The 24,277-nt window shown below is 36.0% G+C and overlaps 1 protein-coding gene across 2 annotated transcripts in view; it reads right to left on the minus strand.

Annotated features, from left to right (window-relative positions):
• The window catches only part of BRWD1 (bromodomain and WD repeat domain containing 1), a 122,857-nt gene that overhangs the window by 5,527 nt on the left and 93,053 nt on the right, over positions 1–24,277 (minus strand). For both annotated transcript variants that reach the window (XM_070376332.1, XM_070376321.1), the window contains 6 exons: positions 23,932–24,084; positions 17,279–17,445; positions 13,174–13,400; positions 11,644–11,811; positions 8,959–9,852; positions 7,074–7,997 (listed from right to left, as the gene is read on the minus strand). In XM_070376332.1, the coding sequence (XP_070232433.1) occupies positions 7,074–7,997; positions 8,959–9,852; positions 11,644–11,811; positions 13,174–13,400; positions 17,279–17,445; positions 23,932–24,084 (2,533 nt within the window). The remainder of the gene's footprint in view (positions 1–7,073; positions 7,998–8,958; positions 9,853–11,643; positions 11,812–13,173; positions 13,401–17,278; positions 17,446–23,931; positions 24,085–24,277) is intronic.

Consider the following 24,277-nt stretch of genomic DNA (forward strand, 5'->3'; position numbering starts at 1 on the left):
TTTCTGTGAGACAAAATGATTGAAGCTGCAGCAACTAATTCCTTTTCAGTGTTGTGATGAAAGTACTTATACTGACACCTTAGAAACCTAGTAAGTACCAACTCTTAAGACATTTGTAATCCAAAATAAGGGAAAAGATTCTACAGAAGGAACTGTAACTAGTCTGTAAAATGCTTTAAGGAAAGATGAACTATTAGAGGGGAGAGGATACAGGATTAAGTTGTATTGTATAAGGTATTTCCAACTCGATTAAGCTGAAATCTCTAAAGGGTTAAACCATAACATGGGAATGTCATCAAGATAAAAACAATCTGAGGAACACAGAATGACAGTGTGGGGAATTTTTAAAAAAGTAATACATGTAAGTCAGTGTCAATTTTATTACTGAGAACTTGGTAAATTATCAAGTGCTTTATTCTGAGAAAACTAGTTTTTAGAAATATATAGACAGACTAATTCAGGGTTAGAAGTTCAATATATATTTATTAGGGTATAAGCTTAAAATTTTTGGAGGATACTTCTCTAATGATAATGTGAGTGCCATTTAATACTAACTAACCAGCACAACCCCGCAAGTCGTACCATCCCAGGTGGTCTTTGGTCAGCCATGGGTGTTGGAATGGTCACTGAGTGCTTGAGGCATTGTTGCCTTTCATTAAATGACTCCTTATTTGGGTATAATAAAAACTTCGTTAATACAGTGACAATTTACATCTTTAGTAGGGCTCTGTCACAGTTTATTGAGATGACCACTTTAAAATAGAACTCACAGATCACTATGTATTCTAATATGGTCTGTAGTGAATAGAAATCTGGATGTAGACATGCTAGTTTTGATTCAAAGCAACAATCTCTAGTTTCTGAAGGATTATTCATATTCCAATTATGATACTTTGTAACACAAAATTGTAGTCCTAGATCTGAAGTAAACTTTACATCATTGCTATAGAAGCATAAACAATTGTATTCTTATCAGCATTTAAACTGAGAGAATTAGAAACAAATTTGAGAATGGAAAAATATAAGAAAATGTCTGAGTCAAAGTAAAAATAATATACTGGCCTATTTCATATACTTAAGTACAGACAACTATTGGTCACTATGATTGTGGGTAAATCAAACTCCTATAAAGGGAAAACATTTTAGTTGCAAATAGTAACCTCTCTACAGCAAGCCTCTCATCAGAGCAGACTTTGAGATGGCCTTTTTCTTTTCTTCATCGTCTGACCTTCACTGATAGGCAATGACCAAAACTCTGGAAGCAAATAACATTTACTGATATTCCCCACAGTATAAGTCTCCAAATACCCCATAACCTGGAAGTCTCACTAGAGATGGGCTGTAGAAGAGGGTTTTCTGTAACTCGCAGGGTTTAACATTTTTTTTCAGGGGAGATGGTAACACTGAGAAGTCAATGGTATGGCAGTGTCAGGTCAAGAGACTGTTAAATAATTCTGTAACCTAGGGTTGTTCTCCAGTAGTTTGGTCACTTCTGTGGTTGAATAAATGGCCTTAAGTCTTCAATTCACTCAATGATGGGTACACAGAACCTTGATGTGTTTTGCATCTACAGCTAATCTAGCTCCCTATAATTTTATCTCTAGAAACAATTGATAATCATTTTTAATGATTCTCACATGAGTTGTGATGGCTACTGCAACTTTTTCTAAAAATCTAAAAAACCTATGAAGTATGAATTCAGGGATCTTAATCTGCTTAATTTGTTAGGAGATGGATCATTTCAGACTAATGCAGGCAGGATAAGATGATATCAGAAGTAAATACTGGGTTTTTCAATCTGCTTTATTAGTTTACAAATGAAAAGCAATGGGGCCACCGACAGCTAGAAGGCAGCCCCCTTTCAAGCACGTCTCCCTCCAGGCTGACTCACACCAAATGTGGGAGTCCTGCATTCTGCCTGCAGGAGAAGAGATCACAGATGGACACAGGGTGGAGAGCTGCTTAAATCCAGAGATGAAAGAGTTGCAGGGGGAACTAGATGGTGCAGACCTCACACAATCAACCAGCTAGGCGGCTTGTAGTAGTTAAAAAAAAAAAAGCCTTTACTTGTAATTATAATGACTATTAAATTTGTTATATTTTACTACTTCAGTTAGTTGAATAAAAAACGAGTTCCTAGTTGACAATGCAGATTCTGACGTGGTAATGAGCTAATTTTAAAAAGTTAAAAGTACAGATCTCAAATGGAGGCAGAAAACTAAAGATTTGCATTTTTGACAAGCTCCAGTTAAGTGGTTAGAATTTTACAGGTGAACCAAATAAGTATGGATCAAAACTTAGAAAATAAACTTTAACCTATTAAAAATTAAAAATTTCTTTAACATGTAATCACTAATCGAAAAAGGTTAACAACTTCTAAATAATTTTCCTTGTGGAACCAAGGTAGGCTGGCTGCTGCAGTCCACATAGTCTGTGCCATCTCATTCAATTGTCAGACTGCCTCTTTACAGTCTGAATTTCCACTGAAGATTTTAATAAATGATCAAACTTACCTTAAAGTTAACTTAAAAAACTAAAGTATGACAAGACAATATGCTGTAGCACTTATAATTCAACGAAATAATCAGTCTTTACAAACAGTCTGAAGTTACTTACATGCTGCCAGAGACAGAGCCTGGAGTCTGCAGGACTCCAACGCCGAGCACCCTACCCGCCTCCCTCCATCAAATCCACACACAATCCTTGAACAGACACCAAGTAAGAGCCTTGATTTTTTTTTTTTTAACCAAATTAGCAATGTATTAGAAACCAGTTTGGCTTATGAGTGATTGGTAAAAATTTCTCTTAAATTTGAGAATTCCCATGTATCCTTAGGCAACATCTATAATTTTTTAAAAGTTATAAGATTTTCCTTAAACTGTGAGAAAAGACAACACAGCCCTCATCATTATATTTTTTACATTTCAATCCTTTCCATTAAATTCACAATTTGATAATACTAATCTAGTTGGACTAGATTTTTCCACAATGCTTCATTTTCTTCCCTAGCTTTGACAAATATATTTGGTCTGATCTGTATGTTCCCAAATAGAGACAGTCTTATTCTGTTAGGTTGCAATTTTCTTAGGGTTTCTGCTTTATTATTTCCTGATACCCACAGAAGATGAGAGATATAACTTAAATAATTAACAGACAAAAAGTTCTTCTACAATGAAGGTGCTTTGTTACACTCCATCATACTAGAATAACTGAACTGTAATTTCCATACAATGTATGAACTAAAGGATTTGGTGACAACTACAAGATACCTGATAAGGTAAGTATACTGACTTAATACCAATGAGAAGAATGGAGATGGCATTTCAGCTATAAAAAGGGAAGGCAAAAAGACCTTTTCTAGCCATTTAAATATTACTCAAAAAACAAATACAATTGACTAGAAAGGAAAACCAAAAATACTGTATGTACCTTTAACAATGTTCTTGCAATCTGATATACAAAACTTCTCATTTTTTCCCCCCAGGTAACACAAATTAAATTTGTACTGACAGAAGAGATTAATAAAGTCCTTCCATTTCAGTTCTTAATACCATACAGTGAACTTAATAAATTCTGTGTTCTGATTATTCTAAAGAAAAAAGGCTAGAAGAGGGACAAAGGAACACAGTATGGACCCACGTTACTCTAAATAAAAATTTTACTTAAGAGATCATCAGCCAATGGAGTGTGAAGGATTTAGTGATGTATTTTATTCTTATTTTTGGACAGTAGTACCTTCAGGTGCTAAGTTTATTGGTTTATGTCTCCTTTTTCCATTTACCTAAAACATAAACATAAGTTCTTTCACCCCATTTCTTATTATAAAACTAATTTTCTTTTTAGGTACAACTCAACGATTCTTGGAAGAAACTTTTATGTTGTAACACAGAGGTTGTGAGTAAATAAATGCATCATTCTTTTGAGGATTACTAAACTGACAAAGGATCTAATCCCCTAAAATTAGAAAAAAAAAAAAAGGGCACAAGGGAGAATGATTACCCTAGGAATTATCTGAAAATGGAATAAAGTTTTCCTTTTATTCGGAAGTTACTATACATTGTCAATATACCCTTTTTAAATAAGGAGGAAATGGGTGGGGGGAAGCTTTTTAAACTTCACCTATTTTTATGTTTGAAATCTTTTTGTCTTAATATGCTTGGTAAAATTAATCCTTAAAAGGAATCAAAACTCCAATCTAAATAACCTCAAACCTTTTTTTAAACCATAAATGAATAAAATCATAGGACTCTGGACATACACAACCACAGTAGTCTTTTCTTCTTCATATACATCATTTAGTTACTTCAAGTGCAATGGAAAGCTCTAGCACTTACTTCTGGATCAGTTCACATTCCACTTGTAACCTTTTATCTTTTTTCACAGGAAAAATACAAACTGATCCCAAACTTATTAAAGTACATCTGTGCATTAAATCCCTGCTCATTTTGCAAAAAGAGAAATAGAAAAAAAAAAAAAAGGTCAAACATGTTCTAGTGCTCAGTGTAAACATTTTGAACTATTAATTATTTATTAATTTTCCTTAAGGGTACTTAGAAGTGTGTGTCACATATTCAAAGTTAACCTTAGGAATAGCACCATGACCAAAAAAATCCATAAAAATGATTCTCTCTATAATCCCTTAGTTTTATTTCAGAACTTGAGAAGCTACCATTGTCAACCATGTTTTCAAAGTCACCAGGCCAATTCTTACTTGTTGTGTTTTTGGTTTTTTGTCAGATGAAACAAAAATACTGCTTCTACACACAAGGGTCTAACCATTTTGGACAAAATGAAAAATTAGGAACTGGCTGACCAGCCAATCAATTCAGTCCAAAAGTTAAGAACAGTTCTACTGATGAAGCCTAAATGGTTTAAGTATCATTTTACCAAAAGAACTGATGTATTTATGAATATATTCCATATTTGTTTATGGATTTTTTTGGTACCTTTCTGCAGATGATGGTAAACATGGAGTTATAACCCTGAGAATAGATATAAAACAGAGAAGTTTAAGAAGAGTTAAAATAAATTAATGGATATGACATCTATCACCATTTCTCAAAATTAAGGAAGTAAAGAGCATGCCATTAATTTTTTTCGGGCCACTAGTCAAGGACAATTATCCTGACTCAATCTGTCAACAATATAGTTAACTCGAACTTTGAGAAGGAAAGCATCATACTTTTGAAGTGGTGATAGCTCTCTCAACAACCAAAGGAGAGGCAGGCAGACCACCTATCTTACTTGGTAATGTCTAAGAATATCCTTCCCCTTACACCAGAGTAGAAAGAGAAAGAACCTTCTACCATGTCAACTGGAATAGAGAACCAAGAAATACCAACACTTCAGAACATTCTAACACTGATATCAGAGTCTGATGCTTTTCAATGTCTACCACCTTAAGGATACACAGGAGAGAAAAGGGTTAATTTTGTCTGAAACCAAACACAATTAGGGCCAATAAATAACAAAGGGTGGGGGTACTGTAACACACCCTTTAGCTACAAAATATGTAAACCACTTGAGTCAAGTCCATCTTCAGGCACAAACAAGCTAGGAATGGCCACCTACACTGTTTGGAGTAGCACAGCCTATCAAGTAAAAATATTTGGCTCGAAAATAAGTGTACTATGGTATTTGATGATGTGGCAAAAGTCACGCTTTAAGTGAATTTCAAAATTATTTTCCCACAACAGTTTCTTAGATTTATACTAGAGGTCACTAATAAAGATACTTAGTTGCACCAGCAAAGAATGCTTGGGATTGCACATGGCAGCAGGAGACTAAGAGAGATGGAGAATGACAAGGATTTTCCTATATAAATGAGATTTGCAATTGCACTCTTACCAAAACTCTACAATTTAAGAGATGGGGGAACACTACATATAATTTAAATACTCTTTTAGCCCTGTACACTCTATTAAAGAACACACTTTATCTAAATCTAAGGCACACAAACTCTATTTCACAGAGTAAGACTATGGAAGACCAAGATTTTGGTTAAATTCCATAAATGGAAAACAGGAGATCTTGGAAAGACAAATTATACAATATTTTGTTAGTGCACAATTTAAAAGAAAATGCTAGCTATGGTCTGGCCTTAGAGATTTAAAATATACAATCAAACATTTTAAAAAAAATAATTTACCAGCACTTTATGAATTCAAGTTTATAAAATAAAGTAGATGATATTTTCCTTAAAAATAAAGAGAAAAAGAAGACCCAACAGGACTTGGAAAGAAAAACTGGAAACCATTTCAATGAAAATGATAAAATCTGGTAAAATGCAATCTACTCAAGTAGCCAGGGAAAGAAAAAAAGTGGCAGGTACCTTGCCTACTAATTGTGGTTACCGCCCCTTCCCCAATTGTTATGTCAGTATGAACATAATATTTACGAAGAATCTGTAAACAAAGGTCATGTGAAATTTATACTACAATAGGACTGGAATTAGAAACTACCACCTCTTGACGAATTCTGAAAATAACTGTATGACACTTGCTACCATAAAAGTAATGCTTATTGGTTCTGATAACCAGAATGTCTAGTGTTTAACATATTTCAAACTCTTGCTATGTGTAGTTAAATACTGTCAAAAGTAGGTTAGATCTGCCCCCAAAATGAAGCATATTTTGGCACCTGTGCTGATGCTGCTACAAAGGCAAGCAAGTGCAAATAAAAATAACAGTCATGATTTAGTCACATTCATAACTTTTCATAGAAAAATATAAATATATTCCCTGAATTGTAGGACAAAAAATAATTTCAACAGCCAGCTTTCACTATCAATTCCAGTCCATTCCCTCTTTTAAGTGAACTGGTCTTCCCTCAAGGTCATAAGGTGCAATCATCAAAATCTAACACATTTTCTAAGCTCCTATCATCATCCCCATCATGGTATCTCACGGTCCTTCTACCCTGATTTCTCGTCTTTATTTTTGAGCGTCGAAGAACTCTTTTAGATTTTGCATAGTCCACATCCTCCCAGTCATTATCATCCACATTTAACCTAGGACGTTTGCTCTGTCTTGGTCGTCTCATAGTTTTAGATACATTAGCTGTAAAAGTTTTACCTTTTCTAACTACTTTTGCTTTCCCTTTCGTTTTCCTCTTTTTGGTTTTTGAATCATCTGTACAGTCAGCATCTGATTCAGTGGCAGATCCCAAATCTGAGTCAGATTTGGGGCTAGTGTCTGGTCCACACTTTGAACTCCCTGTTGTTTCGGAAGCTTTCACATTTTCCAATTCAGTTTGCAGTCTCTTCCTTTTTACTTCTGTCTCGGCAGCTTCCTGCGAATCCCGCACCACTTTTGTCTTACTGAAAGGAGCCTTCCCATAGGTCCGGAGCCTCCTGCCGTTCCACCTACGTAGCCCATAGTTCAGTTCCTCTTCAAAGTTATTCTCTGCAGTAGCTTTGTGCACCAAAGTTGACTCAGAAGAACATTTTCTACCTATCTCACCCCGTGGAATATGGCTTTTTGAATCTTCCTCCAAAGACACAATCAAGGCATTCTTTGTTTTAGAAGGTGCAACACTGGTTTTGAGACTCCTGGTATGCCTGTTCTTGTGTCCTGAATTCAACACACCTTCAGAGTCTGAGTCTTCATTTAAAGACTGACTGATACTTTTTGCACTACCTTCTGAGTCGGCATCAAGTGGCTGCCCTTCACAGCCACTCTGTTCGTTTGGCACTTCACAGTTTACATCCCCCTCAGAATTGCTATCTATCTTCTGGGCTGGGGCACATGCAATATGGAGGGGCTTTTTCCTTGCATTTTTGCGCCTGGTGCACATGTGGTCTACACGGCCATCTTCCTCATCACTCATCAGCTTGATCCGACTGGCAGCGGTGGTGGCACACCTCCGAGGCACTCTCAGAAGGCCTGGTCTGGCTCTGGATGCTTTCTTAACCACCTTCGAATTGCTGTCTGAGTCACTGGAACAGACCCTTTTCCTGGCAGCTTTCCTGCTCTGTCCATGATTTTGTGATGCAGAATCTAAAAATCAAGCATACTCTTTTAATCTTTACTAGAAGAGTAAGTCTAAAGGAATTAAATGTTCAACGTTTTAAACAACTTAAGTCCAGCATTTCTTCTAACTTCAAAGGAGGATGGCAGTGAATGATGGCTTTTACTACTTTCGAACAGTGACTTTTTCAGCCTCAGCACCATTCACAAGTGTAACATACGCCCATCAATAACACCCCATGCATTTCTATCTATATACACAAGACACTCAACACTACAGTATTTTATTTACCTGAATACAAACTAGTCTCTTCACCACTGCACTAAGGTATGCAAACTAACCACTGTCAGCCTTCCTGAAACTTAAAAAGTTGCATCACACACTACGTTTAATCTTAGCTTTACATGCCTCCCATTCTAGTATTTTTCTCCATTTACCAGGACAATCTCAATTCAGTGATTTATCTTAACTCTCCATACTCGAGTTATTATCAATAAAATGGACATAATAATAATAGTACTTATCTCATAAAAGATATGAAGACTAAACTGGTTCATAAATAAATGTAAAGCATTTAGAAAAAAAATCCTGATGACAAATAGCTTGGGAACTGTTCTGTGAGCTATTATTATTACTACCTACCACATTCCTTTCAATCACCCTTTTCTTTCCTTCCTCTTCTCAAACTATTATCACCAACAGCTTATAAATGCTGGCCTCTGCTTTTCTTGAACCCATAGCCAATACAATATCCCCATTATCAATATAAGAAGTGAAATCTCTATTAAAAATAGCTTTGGCCAAGGCTGCCTGTTACCTGAGCAAAACTAAATGTACTCAACAACCAGTAACAGTACACACAGAGAGAAAAGATGAATGGAGAATGCATGGCATGGAAAGAAAGCAGGGAGCAAAGTAAAATTTCATGGGGAAAAAAAAATATGCTATAAAAAAAAAAAGCAGTGAACCAAGATTAAATGTTTTGATTACCTTTTATAAAACTATTTGGTTTTTCTTTTGCTTTCTTGTCATCATCTGAATCCAAATCAGTTTCAGATACATGATCTGAAAAACACTGGGATCTGGCAGCAGGTTCACATTCCACATTCCCTGAACTCGGGTTCATTTCCATCTTATGACATCTGTCTTGTCCATCTTCTTTGTCAGACTCAGAGTCCTCTGAATCACTGAAGAGCTTTGCTTTTTTAAGGAAAGGAGCATTCTTGCGACCTGTGCTGTATTTCCTACTGCTGTATTTTCTTGTTTCAGAATTTGCTTTCTCCTCTTCCTCTGAAATGCTTTCTGCCTTGAGTTTCAGCAAAGATGTTGATGGGCCAGCAGTTCTGCTATGTCCATTATCTGAATCATGACTTTTAGAGTCTTCCTCAGAAGACGCTATTTTAAGGAATTTTGTTTTAGAAGTTGCTGGAATTTGGGACTTGTAACCATTAGCATGCCAATTTTTCCGGGCTACCCGTAAATCACTTTCTGACTCTGAATCTCCATTTTCAGTATTCTGGGCAGCAAGAGAGTTGGACAATGGTGATAGTTGATCTTTTAGCTCCTCTTCTTCAAGTTCTGACTTCAAGCTCTGGTCATCCTCAGAATTATGTAATAATTTTTTTCTAGCTACAGCAGAAGCATTGCGGTGGGGCAGCTTACGGCCAGAACAGACACTTTCAGAGGTAGAATTCTCCTCTACATCACTCATTAACTTGATTTTATTGGCAGCCACAGCAGCACACTTTCGTAGCACTTTCCGGTTATTTCCAGCTCTCACTTTTACACTTTCACCAGTCGCCAAAGAATTGTTATCTGAGTCACTTAAATAGACTCTCTTCCTAGTGGCTTTTCTGCCACATCCATTTTCTAAAGAAACTGGACCTAAAAATAAAGTAACAGTTAGATTAGAAAGGCCTTCCTTATTCCAACAATTTTAAATGACTTCATTATTTTAGTACTAATGTTCCTTATTCTTTTAATGTCAAAACAGATTACACCTGTCTAAATTTAAAAGTTTAAAGGGTAGAACAGAAGAGAATCCAGAAATAACCCAAGCACAGATGGTCAATTAATTTAAGACAAAGGAACCAAGAATATAAAATGGAAAAGGACAATCTTGTCAATAAATAGTGTTGGGAAACTAGACAAGTCACATGCAAAATAATGAACTAGACTACTATCTTATACCATAAGATATACTATATCTTATTCTGTATCTTATACAAAATTAACTCAAGGTGGATTAAAGAATATAAAGACCTGAAACCACAAAACTACAAGAAAATATAGGCAGAAAGATCCTTGACATTGGTCTTGGCAATGATTTTTTACATCTGATTCCAAAAGCAAAAGCAATGAAAACAAAAACAAACAAGCAGGACTACATCAAACTAAACCGCTTCTGCACAGTAAAGGAAATCATCAACAAAATGAAATGGCAACCCACTGAAAAGGAGAAAATATTTGCAAAAATATATATTTGATCAGGGGTTAATATCCAGAATATACAGAGAACTCATTCAACTCAACAACCCCCCTGCCAAAAAAAAGATCAATTTAAAAATGGGCAGAGAATCTGAATAGGCATTTTTCCATAGAAGACATACAGATGGCCAACAGGCACGTGAAAAGACACTCAGCATCACTGATTATCAGGAAAATGCAAGTCAAAACCAGAATGAAGTACCACTTCACATCTGTTAGAACAGCTATTATCAGAAAGACAAGAAATAACAAGTGTTGGTGAGGATTTGAAAGAAAAGAAAACCCTTGTGCACTGTTGTTGGGAAAACTGGTGTAGCCACAATAGAAAACAATATGGTTGGTCCTCAAAAATTATATGATCCAACAATTCCAATTCTGGCTGTTTACCCAAAGAAAACAAAAACATGAATTTGAAAAGATACATGCAACCCCAATGCTCACTGCAGCATTATTTACAACAGCCGAGATTTGGAAACAACCTAAGTGTTATTTCCATATGGATGAATGGATAAAGAAGATAACAAGCACACATCTATACAAACAGGAATACTATTCAGCCACAAAAAAGAATGGATTCTTGCCATTTGCGACAACATGGATAGACCTTGAGGGCACTATGCGAAGTGAAATAAGTCAGACAGAAAAACAAATACCCTATGTTTAAGTGGAATCTATACTTATATGTGGAATCTACAAAAACTAAACAAAACATGCGCCACCAGAAAACAGACTGGTGGTTGCCAGGGGGAGGGTGGATAGGGAGTGGGTAAAATGGGTGAATGGAGTCTAAAGGTACAAACTTCCAGTTATAAAATAAATAAATCATGGAGACACAATGTACAACATGGCAAGCAGAGTTAATATGGCACTGCATATTTTAAAGTTGCTAAGAGTATATCTTAAAAAGTCTTCATCACAAGAAAAAAGAGAATTTTCTGACTATGCATGGTGGCACATGGTAACTAAACATTCTGTGGTAATCATTCTGTCAAGTACACAAATGTCAAGTCAATTACACTGTACACCTGAAATTAATATATTTTATGTCAATTATGTCTCAAGAGAAAAAAAGCATAAAGGACATGTAATCATGTGCAGATGCGTCAGGTAAATAAAGCATTCAATATTTATTTAGCCTTTGGGTTCTCTTGACACACATTTCTCCCAGTACATTGAGCCTCTTCTCACCAGTTTTTCTCTGTGCAGCTCTGGTCCTGGTCACCCTGAGGTTGCTGCTCCTGGCTAGCCCACTACGGGAGGAGGAGTCTCGAGCTCTTGGACTCTCCTTGCTTTCCTCAGAACTATTTGAAGCTGAAGATGATGAAGAGGTACCTAAAGAATCTTCCATTTCACTTTCTAAGGAAAATGAAGCATCAACAGTTCATTACATATACACTCCTATCTTTACACAGTAAGCAGTTATTTTGTAACAACAGACTAAAGGCAGATTCTTAAAACACTTAGAAGTGAGTATATTTTTAAAAACTTTCAAAGAATAGCTGATAATATTAAAAGGTACATAATCAGCATTTGAGTTTGTTCTCTTATTTCTGAAAGTAACATATTAATACTGATTTAGATTCAGAAAATAAGTTTATATACTGATATTTTATAAACAAGCTTTCATTAAAATTTTAACAAGCTCCACAATAGTGGGGCTTCTTCCTGCTTCTGTTTTGAAACAAGTATTTCCTATAGAAAAGACAGTCACTTCAAGTCCAATATTTTAGCAGGCTTTCAGGTCTCTCTCTAGCAGTTGTTCCTAACAGCATCTTTGTACCACACATGCTTCCAAGCTCAAGAAAGAGCATTTCAACATGCAACACACACACACAAAGGTAGAAAAGGTGTGAGATGAGTAAGATAGGAAACCAAATTTCCTGTTCCTTCACCCAGCATGTCTATCACAAAACAAATATTCCATCAAAATGAGTGGGAACATATTGTTAAAGGACTAAATCGTGCTCCATAATACAACCCAATTCTATGTCAAAGAAGAAAGTGGCTGATAGAGGAATGTGTATGTGCCAACTTCTGCATTCCACGTCCCATCATGCTGACTGTGTTTCCAGATTCTTCTCTTTCCCCATGTATCACTGTCAAACTCATTCATCCTCCTGAGACAAAATTTGTCATGTGATTCCCTCAAAACAAGGGACCTTATTAAGTACTGTAAGGCTTGCCAGTCTCTAACTAAGGCTGCATTCTACTTGTCTGATCCTACTGTTTTAAATCACAACAGTAACCACTATACTATCATGACAAGTCACCGAAATCACTCAGAACAAACTCAAGTATGTACATAACACAACCTCATTCACAGGATGTTCACAGTCTGTGTCAGCTACAGTTATACCACCAAATGTTAATAAAATAAACAGTATTTTTTAGTTTCCAGTCATCAAGCCTTAAACTTACATGATTTAAAGAAATTTTTCCATGTCAAATTTTGTACACAAAGTATGATATTTATATCACATTATTTAAAACCTGAAGGATTCAAATTTGCTTAAAATGTGGCCACACCATTTGCAAAGAACAGCAATTATCAAATATAATTATTCCATGTGTTACTTATGTCTCTTCTGTTAAATTTTACGTTCCTTGAATATCAAGACCATATCTTACTTCTTTATTCTTTCCTCAAAATCCATAGTAACTAGCAGTGTTATAAACTTGAGTGCTCAACAGGTGAACACATAACATTCCATTTCTCACCAGATAATGTAGAACCATTTGTCAGAGTGACAGGTCTATTTCTTCTCATTCTTTCTGATGATGCTGCTGAATCTGAAGAGTCACCAGAAGTAACACCTGAAGAGACACTAGCAGTTGTCTTGTGGCTTGTGGAGTAAGTTGCCCTACTTGAGGTAGGCTGGATAGGAGAACCTACGAACTCAGAAATTACTTTTGTCTGAGATTTTAAACGCTTCTGCTTGGTATTTCTGGTCAAAGATAGGAAAAATACAAAAACATTGAGCAAAACAGAGGATGTCTAAATAACAGTGTATTATTAAAGAATAACTTTATGATCAAGACACTGAAATATTCATTATTAACATCTTACTCAAGCTTGGGTTACTATTATTTTACTTTAAATTTGACATTGTTTTATTCCAAATTTGAGTAATAAACAGATAGTAACAGTATTATAGAAAATCATACTGAACATCTTAGATTGTTTGGATTAAATGCTAAGAAGAGCCAACATTTATGTAATACAGGCATTCATTCATATTATAAAATTTTTAAAGTTGTATGTGTAATGAAATTTGTGATTTTTTATTTATTATTTTTGGCCACATCACTACCTGTGGGATCTCAGTGTCCTGACTAGTGACTGAACCCAGACCATGGCAGTGAAAGCCTGGAGTCCTAAACACTTGGCCACCAGGGAATTCCATATATTAAAGAATGAGATTCTCAATATGACAATATTCCCTCTAGGCTCATTTTTATATATTCCTAAAGACAGTATAGACTTCCCTGTAGCTCAAATGGTAAAGAATCTGCCTATGATGCAGGAGACCAGGGTTTGATCCCTGGGTTTGCAAGTTCCTCTGGAGAAGGGAATGGCAATCCACTCCAGTACTCTTGCCTGGAGAATTCCATGGACAGAGAAGCCTGGCAGGCTACAGTCCATGGGGTCACAAAGAGTTGGAGATGACTGAGAGACTAACACACACACAAAGACAGTATAAAATCAGGAGAAATCAACAAAACCTGAACAGAAAGAACAGAGAGGCAAAAAACAGATCAAGCTAGCTTTTTTTTGAGACCAATATGTTTACATCTAAGTGCCAATTCACCGTATTTGATTCCTGAGCCATGTATTATGGTGAAAAAAAGATGGAAGTTTAAGACAATCTGACTTTAAATTACAGATCTGAGTAATATTCATGTTTTTTAAAGATAATCCTTTAAAACAAAATGATTTGGTTTTGCTTTCCCTTAAAACAAAAAGATAAAGGTGCTTTTACTTTTAGGAGTATCTAAGGCATCTGAGCTTACAGATAACCACACTCAACTATACTTCAATTTTTTGAAGAAAAAAAAACCCAATAATTATTTTAAGCAGTAACTTTATCATAATCAAGAAAATTCAAGTTTTCAAATGTAAATAGACCGTTTTTAAAGGCAAGCAGTTTTCCAGTTTCCATGTGTTAAATGCAATCTGTCAGTTACAAATGGGAGGACAGATGGCTGCAAAATGTAGTATCTTGATTTCCTTTATTTAAAAAACAAAAGGATTTAAAAAGAAAACTCAAGTTTATTATGTCAAAAATTTAACTTCCACTAATATCAACCATGGGCTTCCCCAGCGGCTCAGTGGTAAAGAATCTGCCTACCAATGCAGGATGCATGGGTTAGATTCCTGGGTCAGAAAGATCCCCTGGAGAAGGAAATGGCAACTCACTCCAGTATTTTTCCCTGGGAAATCCCAGGGACAGAAGAGCCTGGCAGGCTACAATCCATAGGCTCGCAAAGACTCAAGACATGACTGAATAACTAAACATTAACTAGAGACTAATATAAGAAGAAATAATTACATGCTTATACCTATCATAAACTTGACTTTTAACAGGAGACAAGGTGGAGTAGCTCAAGAATGAACACATTCTCTTTTTATCCTATCCTTTATGAATAAAAAATGAATGAAGCCTCAGAAACCATTGGGAGACCATTAAAACACATCAGCATATGTATAATGGGAGCCCCAAAGGGCTTCCCTTGTGGTTCAGTTGGTAAAGAATCTGCCTGTAATGCAGGAGGACCTGGGTTCGATCCCTGGGTTGGGAAGATTCCCTGGAGAAGGGAAAGGCTACCCACTCCAGTATTTTGGCCTGCAGAACTCCATGGACTGTATAGTCCATGGGGTCGCCAAAAGTTGAACATGACTGAGCAACTTTCACTTTCACAGGAGACAAAAGGAGCAGAACAAAAATATTTGAAAACATAATGGCTGAAAATCACCCAAATCTGATGAAAACAGTGCACATCCACAAAGTTACACAAATTTCAAGGATAAATTCAAACCCACACCTACAGTCAGCTGCAAAATGAAGACCAAAAAAAAAAAAAATCTTGAAATCAGCAAGATAAAAACTGCCTGTGTACAATGTAAGGAACCTCAATAAGATTAACAGCTGACTTCTCATCAGAAACACTGGAGGTCAGCAGGCAGTAAGATGACATAGTCAAACTGCTAAAAGAGAAACACTGCCAACTGAGAATTCTATATACAGCAAAACTAGTCTTGATAAAAGTGAAATGAAGACATTCCCAGATAAACAAAGATTAAGGGAATTCATTGCTAGCATGTCTGCCTTACAAGATATAGTAAAGGACTTCATTGACTTCCCTGGTGGTCTGGTGGTTAAGAATCTGCCTGCCAATGCAGGGGACATGGGTTCAATCCCTAGTCCCAGGGAAGATCCCAACATGCCTCGGAGCAACTAAGTCCATGTATCACAACTACTGACCCACATGCTGCCCACACGCTGCAACTACTGACGCCCACATGCTCGAGGGCCTATGCTGCACAACAAGAAGCCACGGCTGTGAGAGGCCATGCACCTCACACGGCCCGTGAGGTGTGAGAAGCCCGTGCACCACAAGAGAGCAGCCACCCCGTGCTGCAACTAGAGGAAGCCCACATGCAACAGGGAAGACACAGCACAGCTCAAAAAATAAATAGGGAAGGCCCTGCTGGTCCAGTGGCTAAGACTCCACGCTCCCAATGTAGGGGGCCAGTTTGATCCCTGGTCAGAGAACTAGATCCCAAGTGCCTCAGTTAGAACCCAAACGAGCACAGCCAAATAAAGAAACATAAATAAGTAATTTTTTAAAGAAATATTAAAGGATTTTAGGTTGAAAAGAAATAAAACCAGAGGGTAACTCAAATCCACGAAAAGAAATAAACGACCAGTGAGAAAGGTAATTACATAGGTAAATATATTGCGTTGACCAAAAAGTTTGTTCTGGTTTATCCATTAAGATGTTACAGAAAATCCTGAATGCATCTTTTGGCCAACCCAATGTAACAGTATAAATAATTTGCTTCTTGTTTTCTTAACTGATTTAAAAGACAACTGCATAAAACAACATATAAAAGTATAAACTGTATGAGAGTTAAGGGCACAAATAAGAAGGGGAAAAGAGCTAAACTGGAACAAAATTCTTAAATCTGTGGGAATGAAATAGTATTAACCTGAAGTAGACTGTTTTCAATTTAGATGCATGATGTAATCCCAAAAACAACCATGAGGAAATCCATCAAGGGTATCAGTGCACATTATAAATGTACACGAAAACAACTAAACACTGAAAAACTCAACTTCCACATTTCAACACTTTAAAATATCTATAAATTTGATATTAATGCAAGCTATAGTCATAAATGACAGAATAATTTACTATAAAAAGAGTAACTCCTGCATTTTATATTTCTTCTCTACAAGTAATCTCTAGTGAAAACATATACATTACATCAAACTGGCACTTTCCCTTACACAATCAAATGCTCAATAGCCATAACTAGTAATCATTTTACCCTCTGCATTAAAAAAAATTCTTATGTGAAAGATAAATAATATTTTGAATAATCCTTAATAAGACTTAATTGATATTTCATTAAATGCTTACAAATTTATGTGATTAAAAATCACCGCAATAGCTCTATATGCAGAGAACTCTTTCAACCTATAAAAAGTGACTATTCTTTTCTGTTCTCTAAAATGATCAAGCATTTCTAGCATAATAAAAATCAAGTATCACAACCTGATTTAAAAACTGCATACAGAGACTACAATAACCAATTCACCTGATACTTTTGTTAGCCTGATTGACACGGTTACAATTTTGTCGTCTCTTAAACCTCTGGCTTCTTCGAAGTTTTTCACTGAATTTTTGACCAATTTTAAAATCAGAGGAGATTTTCTTCATTTTTTCTTCAAATAAGGCAGACAATCTCAATGTCATACTGTAAATCTGCAAGGACATGAAAGCAAAACTAGAACTATAAAATCTTATATTTTTACAAATAAATTTGTAATAATCATTGAGGTACTTGTAATCTATTATATCACTGTTCTAGATAATGGCTGGTCCTTATTTTATCTATTTCCCATCCCTTCCCTTCAAGGACACTGAAGTACCAAATACACACCTCTCTGATAAAAAGAAAGTAATTTTAAATAAATCAACCATCTAGAATCTTGGGTTTAGATCTGTATGTCAGTGGTTCTCAGTTGACTTTTCCCACATCTACATGTACAAACGTCCAAAATGCCTCTTTCTTCTAAAGTTATATAAGAAGTTGATTGGTTTTAAGGTTGCTATTTAGGCAGAAGGGCAGTGTCTCCTTGGGATAAGGGAACATAAGCACTTCCACATCAGTCTCTACTTGAAATCTGAATGCCTCTTATGCCACTTAAGATCTAAATTATTGTTAGAAAGAGATGGCTTGCAGCCAGAAGAAGACATTATGCCCTATAACCTTAATTATGTAAGAAAGATTATGTTATAATAACTTTTATAATTAAAAACATCAAATTTTTAAAAGGACAGCAATGCTACTAACTATTGGCACAGCCTATGTATTTACAGGAAGTACTATGCATTCATCTACAATCATTCCTGAAAATAAAATGTAAAAATATTTAACAAAGTTAAATATCAATCACTCTGGTACATGATGGAGGAAGGTGAAGAGACTAACACTGGAGAACCTTTAAAAAGTGTGTAAAATATGTGACTTTCTCATATTTATATATATATACACATATACTGGAGAAGGCAATGGCACCCCACTCCAGTACTCTTGCCTGGAAAATCCCATGGATGGAGGAGTCTGGTGGGCTGCAGTCCATGGGGTCGCTAAGAGTCAGACACAACTGTTCACTTGCATGCACTGGAGAAGGAAATGGCAACCCACTCCAGTGTTCTTGCCTGGAGAATCCCAGGGACGGGGGAGCCTGGTGGGCTGCCGTCTATGGAGTCGCACAGAGTCAGACACGACTGAGCGACTTCCCTTTCACTTTTCACTTGCATGCATTGGAGAAGGAAATGGCAACCCACTCCAGTGTTCTTGCCTGAAGAATCTCAGGGACGGGGGAGCCTGGTGGGCCGCCGTCTATGGGGTCGTGCAGAGTCGGACACGACTGAGGCGACTTAGCAGCACACATATACAGGTATCCCCCACTTTTAAGAAAGGTTTACTTTCTGCCACTTCATTTTTATAAAAGACCTACTTTATTAGTACCTGTGTTCACTAACTCAAAGAAATTCAAAGACTTTCCCTTTTATGAAAAAAGGTGGAGAGAGAGTTCAGCATCTGTTTGCAACAAGCCATTACAGAGGCACAGCGAACCGCAAACAGCAAGAGCAGTGCCACCAAGCTTCTTCCCAGCAACTACTCTCACCATCTCAGCCATGTGTCACCACAGTTGTGATTTTAGTTTTCAAAGTGACATCCCAAACCAGAGAGATACATTTATTGTGGTTGCTGAGCCTGCACTGACACATCATCACCCATAGTCCATTGACAACATTAGGGTTCATTCCTGATGCTAAATATTCTATGGGCTTTGACAAATTTTCCCTTTCGACAGCCTTCTAGTCGGCAAAGTTTCGGCAGGGAGATCAGCTGATACCCCTTTATGGGGGATCCCTTACTTATGATTCTCTATTTCTCTCTTGCTGTCTTTAAAATTCTTTCTCTATGCTTGACTTTTACCATTTCAACTATGCTATGTCTTGGTGTACATCTATTTGTTTGTGATTCATTTTGTTTGGGCAAGTCGCCACAGTTCTGAACTGTGTCTGTGAGCATCTGAGTTTTATCTTGGTGTATTCTGTGCATCTGTCATTAAGATGTGTCCTAAGGTAACTGGTTCTTCACCTCACACCATTTCCCCTTAAAAAAGATTTCATAGGAATGTTCTACCTTCAAATACAGGAGGAAACCTATACACACACACACACATAATGAGTATATGTGAAATCTGTAATCCCTCTTATCTTTGAAATGATCTTTAACAGTTATTTCTAGTATTTTGTATATATATTCAATTTATTCTTTTCCTTCAAACCTGAACTCTAGTGTAGTCACCAAAGTGACTTTGTTCCTCAATTGTATTAAGTTTGAAACCTTTGAGAATCCTGAGTACCAATTTTTCATATATCTGAAAAATTCAGTAATAATTTTTAATATAAAATAAAATCATCTAACAAAACAAGTGCTAAAATTATCAGTTCAACATGAATATGGGCATGTCTAAAAAACCCCCAGTTATCACTATGCACAGTGGTAAATGATAAAAGACTGGTCAGGAATGTACAAGGATACCTGGTTTCAGCACTGCTACTCAACACTGTACTTAAAATTTTACAAGAGCAATTAGAAAAGAAATAAAAATAACTCAGGCTGGAAAGGTACAAGTAAAACTATATCTATTTGCAGATGAAGTGATCCTATGTATAGAAACTATCCAAGATTCTACAAGAAAGCTATCAGTGCTAATAAATTAATCCACCAAAATTACAAGGTATGAGAACAACACACAAGAATCTGCCACCAACAATGAACAAGTACAAAAGGAAATTAAGAAAGCAACTGCATTTCAAATAGCATCTAAAACAAAAAAAAATATCTGGGAATACATTTCACCAAGGAGTGGGGAAAACTCTCCACTGAAAAGTACAAAACTTTGCTGGAAGACATTAGACCTAAATAAATGGAAAGGGATCTGGCATTAAGAGACAGAAAGACTTAGTAGTGTCAAGACACCAATGCAGTCCAAAGCCATCTACACAATGAATGCAATCCCTATGAAAAATTCAACTTTTTTAAAACAGAAATGGAAAAAGTTAATCCTCACATTAATAACGAATTGCACCCCTGAATTGCCAAAATAATCCTGAAAGAGATCAAAGTAAGAGAACCAAAAGTTCCTTTGTTCCAAAACATTCTACTAAAAGTACAGTAAGCAAAACATTTTAGTACTGACATACAAGACAGAGATAAGAGACAGAGACTCATATGTACAAACCAATGAACAGAACTGAGCTCAGATACAAACCAATCTATCTATCTAGCAAATTGATTTTCAAAAAGGGTACTAGGCCATTTAATAGGGGAAGAACAGTCTCTTCAACAGATTGTGCTGTAATACCCAGATTTCTACACACAGAATAAACTGGACCTCTGTCTCACTCCATACACAAACAGTAACTCAAAATGAATCAACAGCTTAAATATAAGAACTAAACCATAGGAACATATGAGGTCAATCTTTATGACGCTCAACTTGGCAATGGATTTATTTTTTTAACTATTTTGACCACTATTTCCAAACATTTGCCTCTATAAATTACTCTTTGATATACATGTATTCTGCAAGTATTCTTTTCCACAGTTAATTCTGTCTATAAAAAATAATTAAAATTGGAATTAATGAGTTAATTGACACTTATTTTTCAAACTGCTCCGTAACAGTGTCATATACTTATAGGCTGTGTGACCCTAAGCAGCAATGGGTTCTTAAATATGAAACCAAAAGCACAGAAACCAAAGGGAAAAAAAAAATTGATTAATAATTTTAATTTTATCAAAATTAAAAACTTCTGTGCATCAAAGGACATTATCAACAAGTAAAAAGACAACCTATAGAATGAGAGAAAATAACTGGAAAACACTTATCTGATAAGGACTTAATATCCAAAATATATTTTATAATTCTTACAAAAAAATAAATAAAATAAAATTACAACAAAAAGACAAAATTCAAATTAAAAACTGGGAAAAGTACTTGGAATATATATTTTGCCAAAGAAGATAAACAAGTGGTCAATATGCACATGAAAAGATTCAACATCATTAGTGTAGTGACTGTACTTTGTTTTCTGTATTCTTGATGCTCTGGCATTTGAAGCCTTGATCCTGGAGACTGCCCCTCCCAGGGATAATTGATAGCAAAGGACTCTTTCACAGGTATACCTCTGATACAGAAATCAATCAATCTAGAGCTCACAAACCTAACCATCTTCTTTATCAAATTCTCATACACCAAGTGAATAATATTCCCCCTACCCAAATCGGAGAAGGCAATGGCACCCCACTCCAGTACTCTTGCCTGGAAAATCCCATGGATGCAGGAGCCTGGTAGGCTGCAGTCCATGGGGTCGCTAAGAGTCAGACACGACTGAGCAACTTCACTTTCACTCTTCACGTTCATGCATTGGAGAAGGAAATGGCAACCCACTCAGTGTTCTTGCCTGGAGAATCCCAGGGACGGGGGAGCCTGGTGGGCCGCTGTCTAAGGGGTCGCACAGAGTCAGACACAACTGAAGCAACTTAGCAGTAGCAGCTACCCAAATCACCCCAGGCTAAGAGTCAGACATCTAGAGACCACACCTACAAATCAAAGCTCCAATTATTGGTACCAGCCAGAACTAGACTGTTTGCTCTGTTCTGTCTTGCTTTCCTGTGAAAATCCCAAAGTAGGCTCTGTCATGCTCTTTCCATCCCTTCCCTCTGCCAACTCTGCCTCCTGATCAACTTTGGTCCATCCCCAAGTGGCCTGAATGTTGTATCACACTTCTCTTCCTAGGGATCTGTGAGCATAAACTCTCTTCATGACAATTCATATCTGCATGTCTTATCATATCTGATAAAAATAAATTCCAGGTACAATTTTTAATAAGTCAAATACAAATCAAAGCTACAATGAGATAATACCTCACACTCACTACGATGCCTATAATTTTTTTTACAAACACAGAAAATAACAAATTTTGGCAAGTGTGTGGAGAAACTGGAATCCTTATACATTGCCAATGGGAATGCAAAATGGTCTAGTCATTATGGAATACAGTTTGGTGGTTCCTGAAAAATATAGAATTACCCTATGAACCAGAAATTCCAGTCTCAGATATATACCTAAGAAAATTGAGAATGAGAACTCTTACAGATTCTTATATTCCCATATTCACTGCAGCATCAGTTACAACCACCAAAAAGTAGAAAACAATTCAAGTGTCCATCAACAGATTAATGAGCCAAATGTCATACACCCATTCACCCCACAAAATGGAACAAAGTTCCAAAACAGGCAACAACATGGATCAATGTTTAATACACTAAGTGAAATAAGCCAGACACCAAAGACAAATTCTGTATGTTTAATTTGTATAAAATATCTAGAATAGGCAAATTCATAGAGATACAGAATGAATGAGAAGCTATCAAGGTCTGAGGAAAGCAAAGAATGTAGAGTTGGTTGCTTACTGGTTATAGAGTTTCTGTTTGGGGTTATGAAAGAGTTTTGAAAATAACTGATGGCTGATCAACACTATGAATGTAATTTACGTCACTGAATTGTATACTTAAAGGTGGTCAAAATGACAAATTTAATGTTATGTATATGTAACCACAATTTTGAAAATTTGGTCACATAATACACCAAAACTCATTAATTGTGCACTTTAAATGGGTGAGCTATATGATGAATCCTCAAACATGTACTTTAAACAAAAGGGAAAAAAAGACATGAATGAAATTTATTTTCTCTCTGGGAGGAAGTCTCACAAATGGTGAATACTGATGAAAACATAAACTGAGAAAAATGTTAAGACTTGAATGTCAAACTGATCCAATAAGCAACCTGGATATTGAAATGTGAAGGTTCTTAAATTAAGATAAGAATTAATAACACGGGTGGAGTCTGATAATAAGTAATGAGGGGAAGTGAAATTAAGATAAAACAATTAATTAGCAGTAACAGTCACTGATGACAGAGAAAATGCTATAGCATCTAGCAAGCACTTTAATTTAAAAATCTTACTCTCAAAGTATTGCTGTTTTTTTAAATGATCCAGCACACTGACTACAAGGACTTCTGAATATTCACTGAGAATATATATACAACTTTGTGTACTTAGTATACTTCAACAAGTTTTGAAAAACTATCCAACATGTAACGTTTTAACAAAAATTTAGGAGTGTCCACAATGCTGTTCTTAACTAATCAGATGCTCACATGGTTCTTCTTCAGATCCAAATTATTAGTATGCATCAGTAGTCCCATCCCCACCTCAGATTTTCCTTTTCTTACTTGTAATATTCGTCCAACCTCTATAACTAAGTTCCCAAAGTTCCCAATCCACTTTTCAAGATTCCTGTATATAAGAGAACAGACTTTTCTCACTATACATCCAATACAAATCTGTTCACTCTTCACAGATCTCCTCACTGGTACCAATCTTCTTTTGTTTATAAAACTTTAGGAAAGATAAACACTGTCACCAGGAACCAATATTTCCACAGCAGATACTTGGGCTGTGGTGAAAGCTCTATTCTCAAGAGTAGTCTTATTATACTCTGTTCTTTCATGTTTCCACCTCTACCAAACAATAGAAAATCATCATCTACATAGATCACACATATTTTTTTTTATAAACCACTTTTAATTTTACCTTTGATCTTTTGTTTGGTGTATATGCTTTTGCATTGCTAAATATCAAACGGATGTCTTTGCAAAATTCCAAAGGGCTGTCATAGTTTCCCGCTTCTAAAGTTTCCCTTACTGTTCCAAAATCCATTGGAGTATCTATAATGTCTCGGTAATCCTAGATTTTAAAAACAATAGTTAGTTCAAAGATTCAATTCCTGTCTTTAGAAATGTAAAAGTGCATCAAATCTCTAAAACATTTAAAATGACAGAAGAGAAAAAGGTTATAAGATCTTAAAAATCATTAATAACTTTTAAAAAGACATTCAAACATACAGATAAGAAATGTAACAAAATTATATATTTGGAAT

Source organism: Bos mutus, chromosome 1 (genome assembly GCF_027580195.1).
Source record: "Bos mutus isolate GX-2022 chromosome 1, NWIPB_WYAK_1.1, whole genome shotgun sequence".
NCBI lineage: Eukaryota > Metazoa > Chordata > Mammalia > Artiodactyla > Bovidae > Bos > Bos mutus.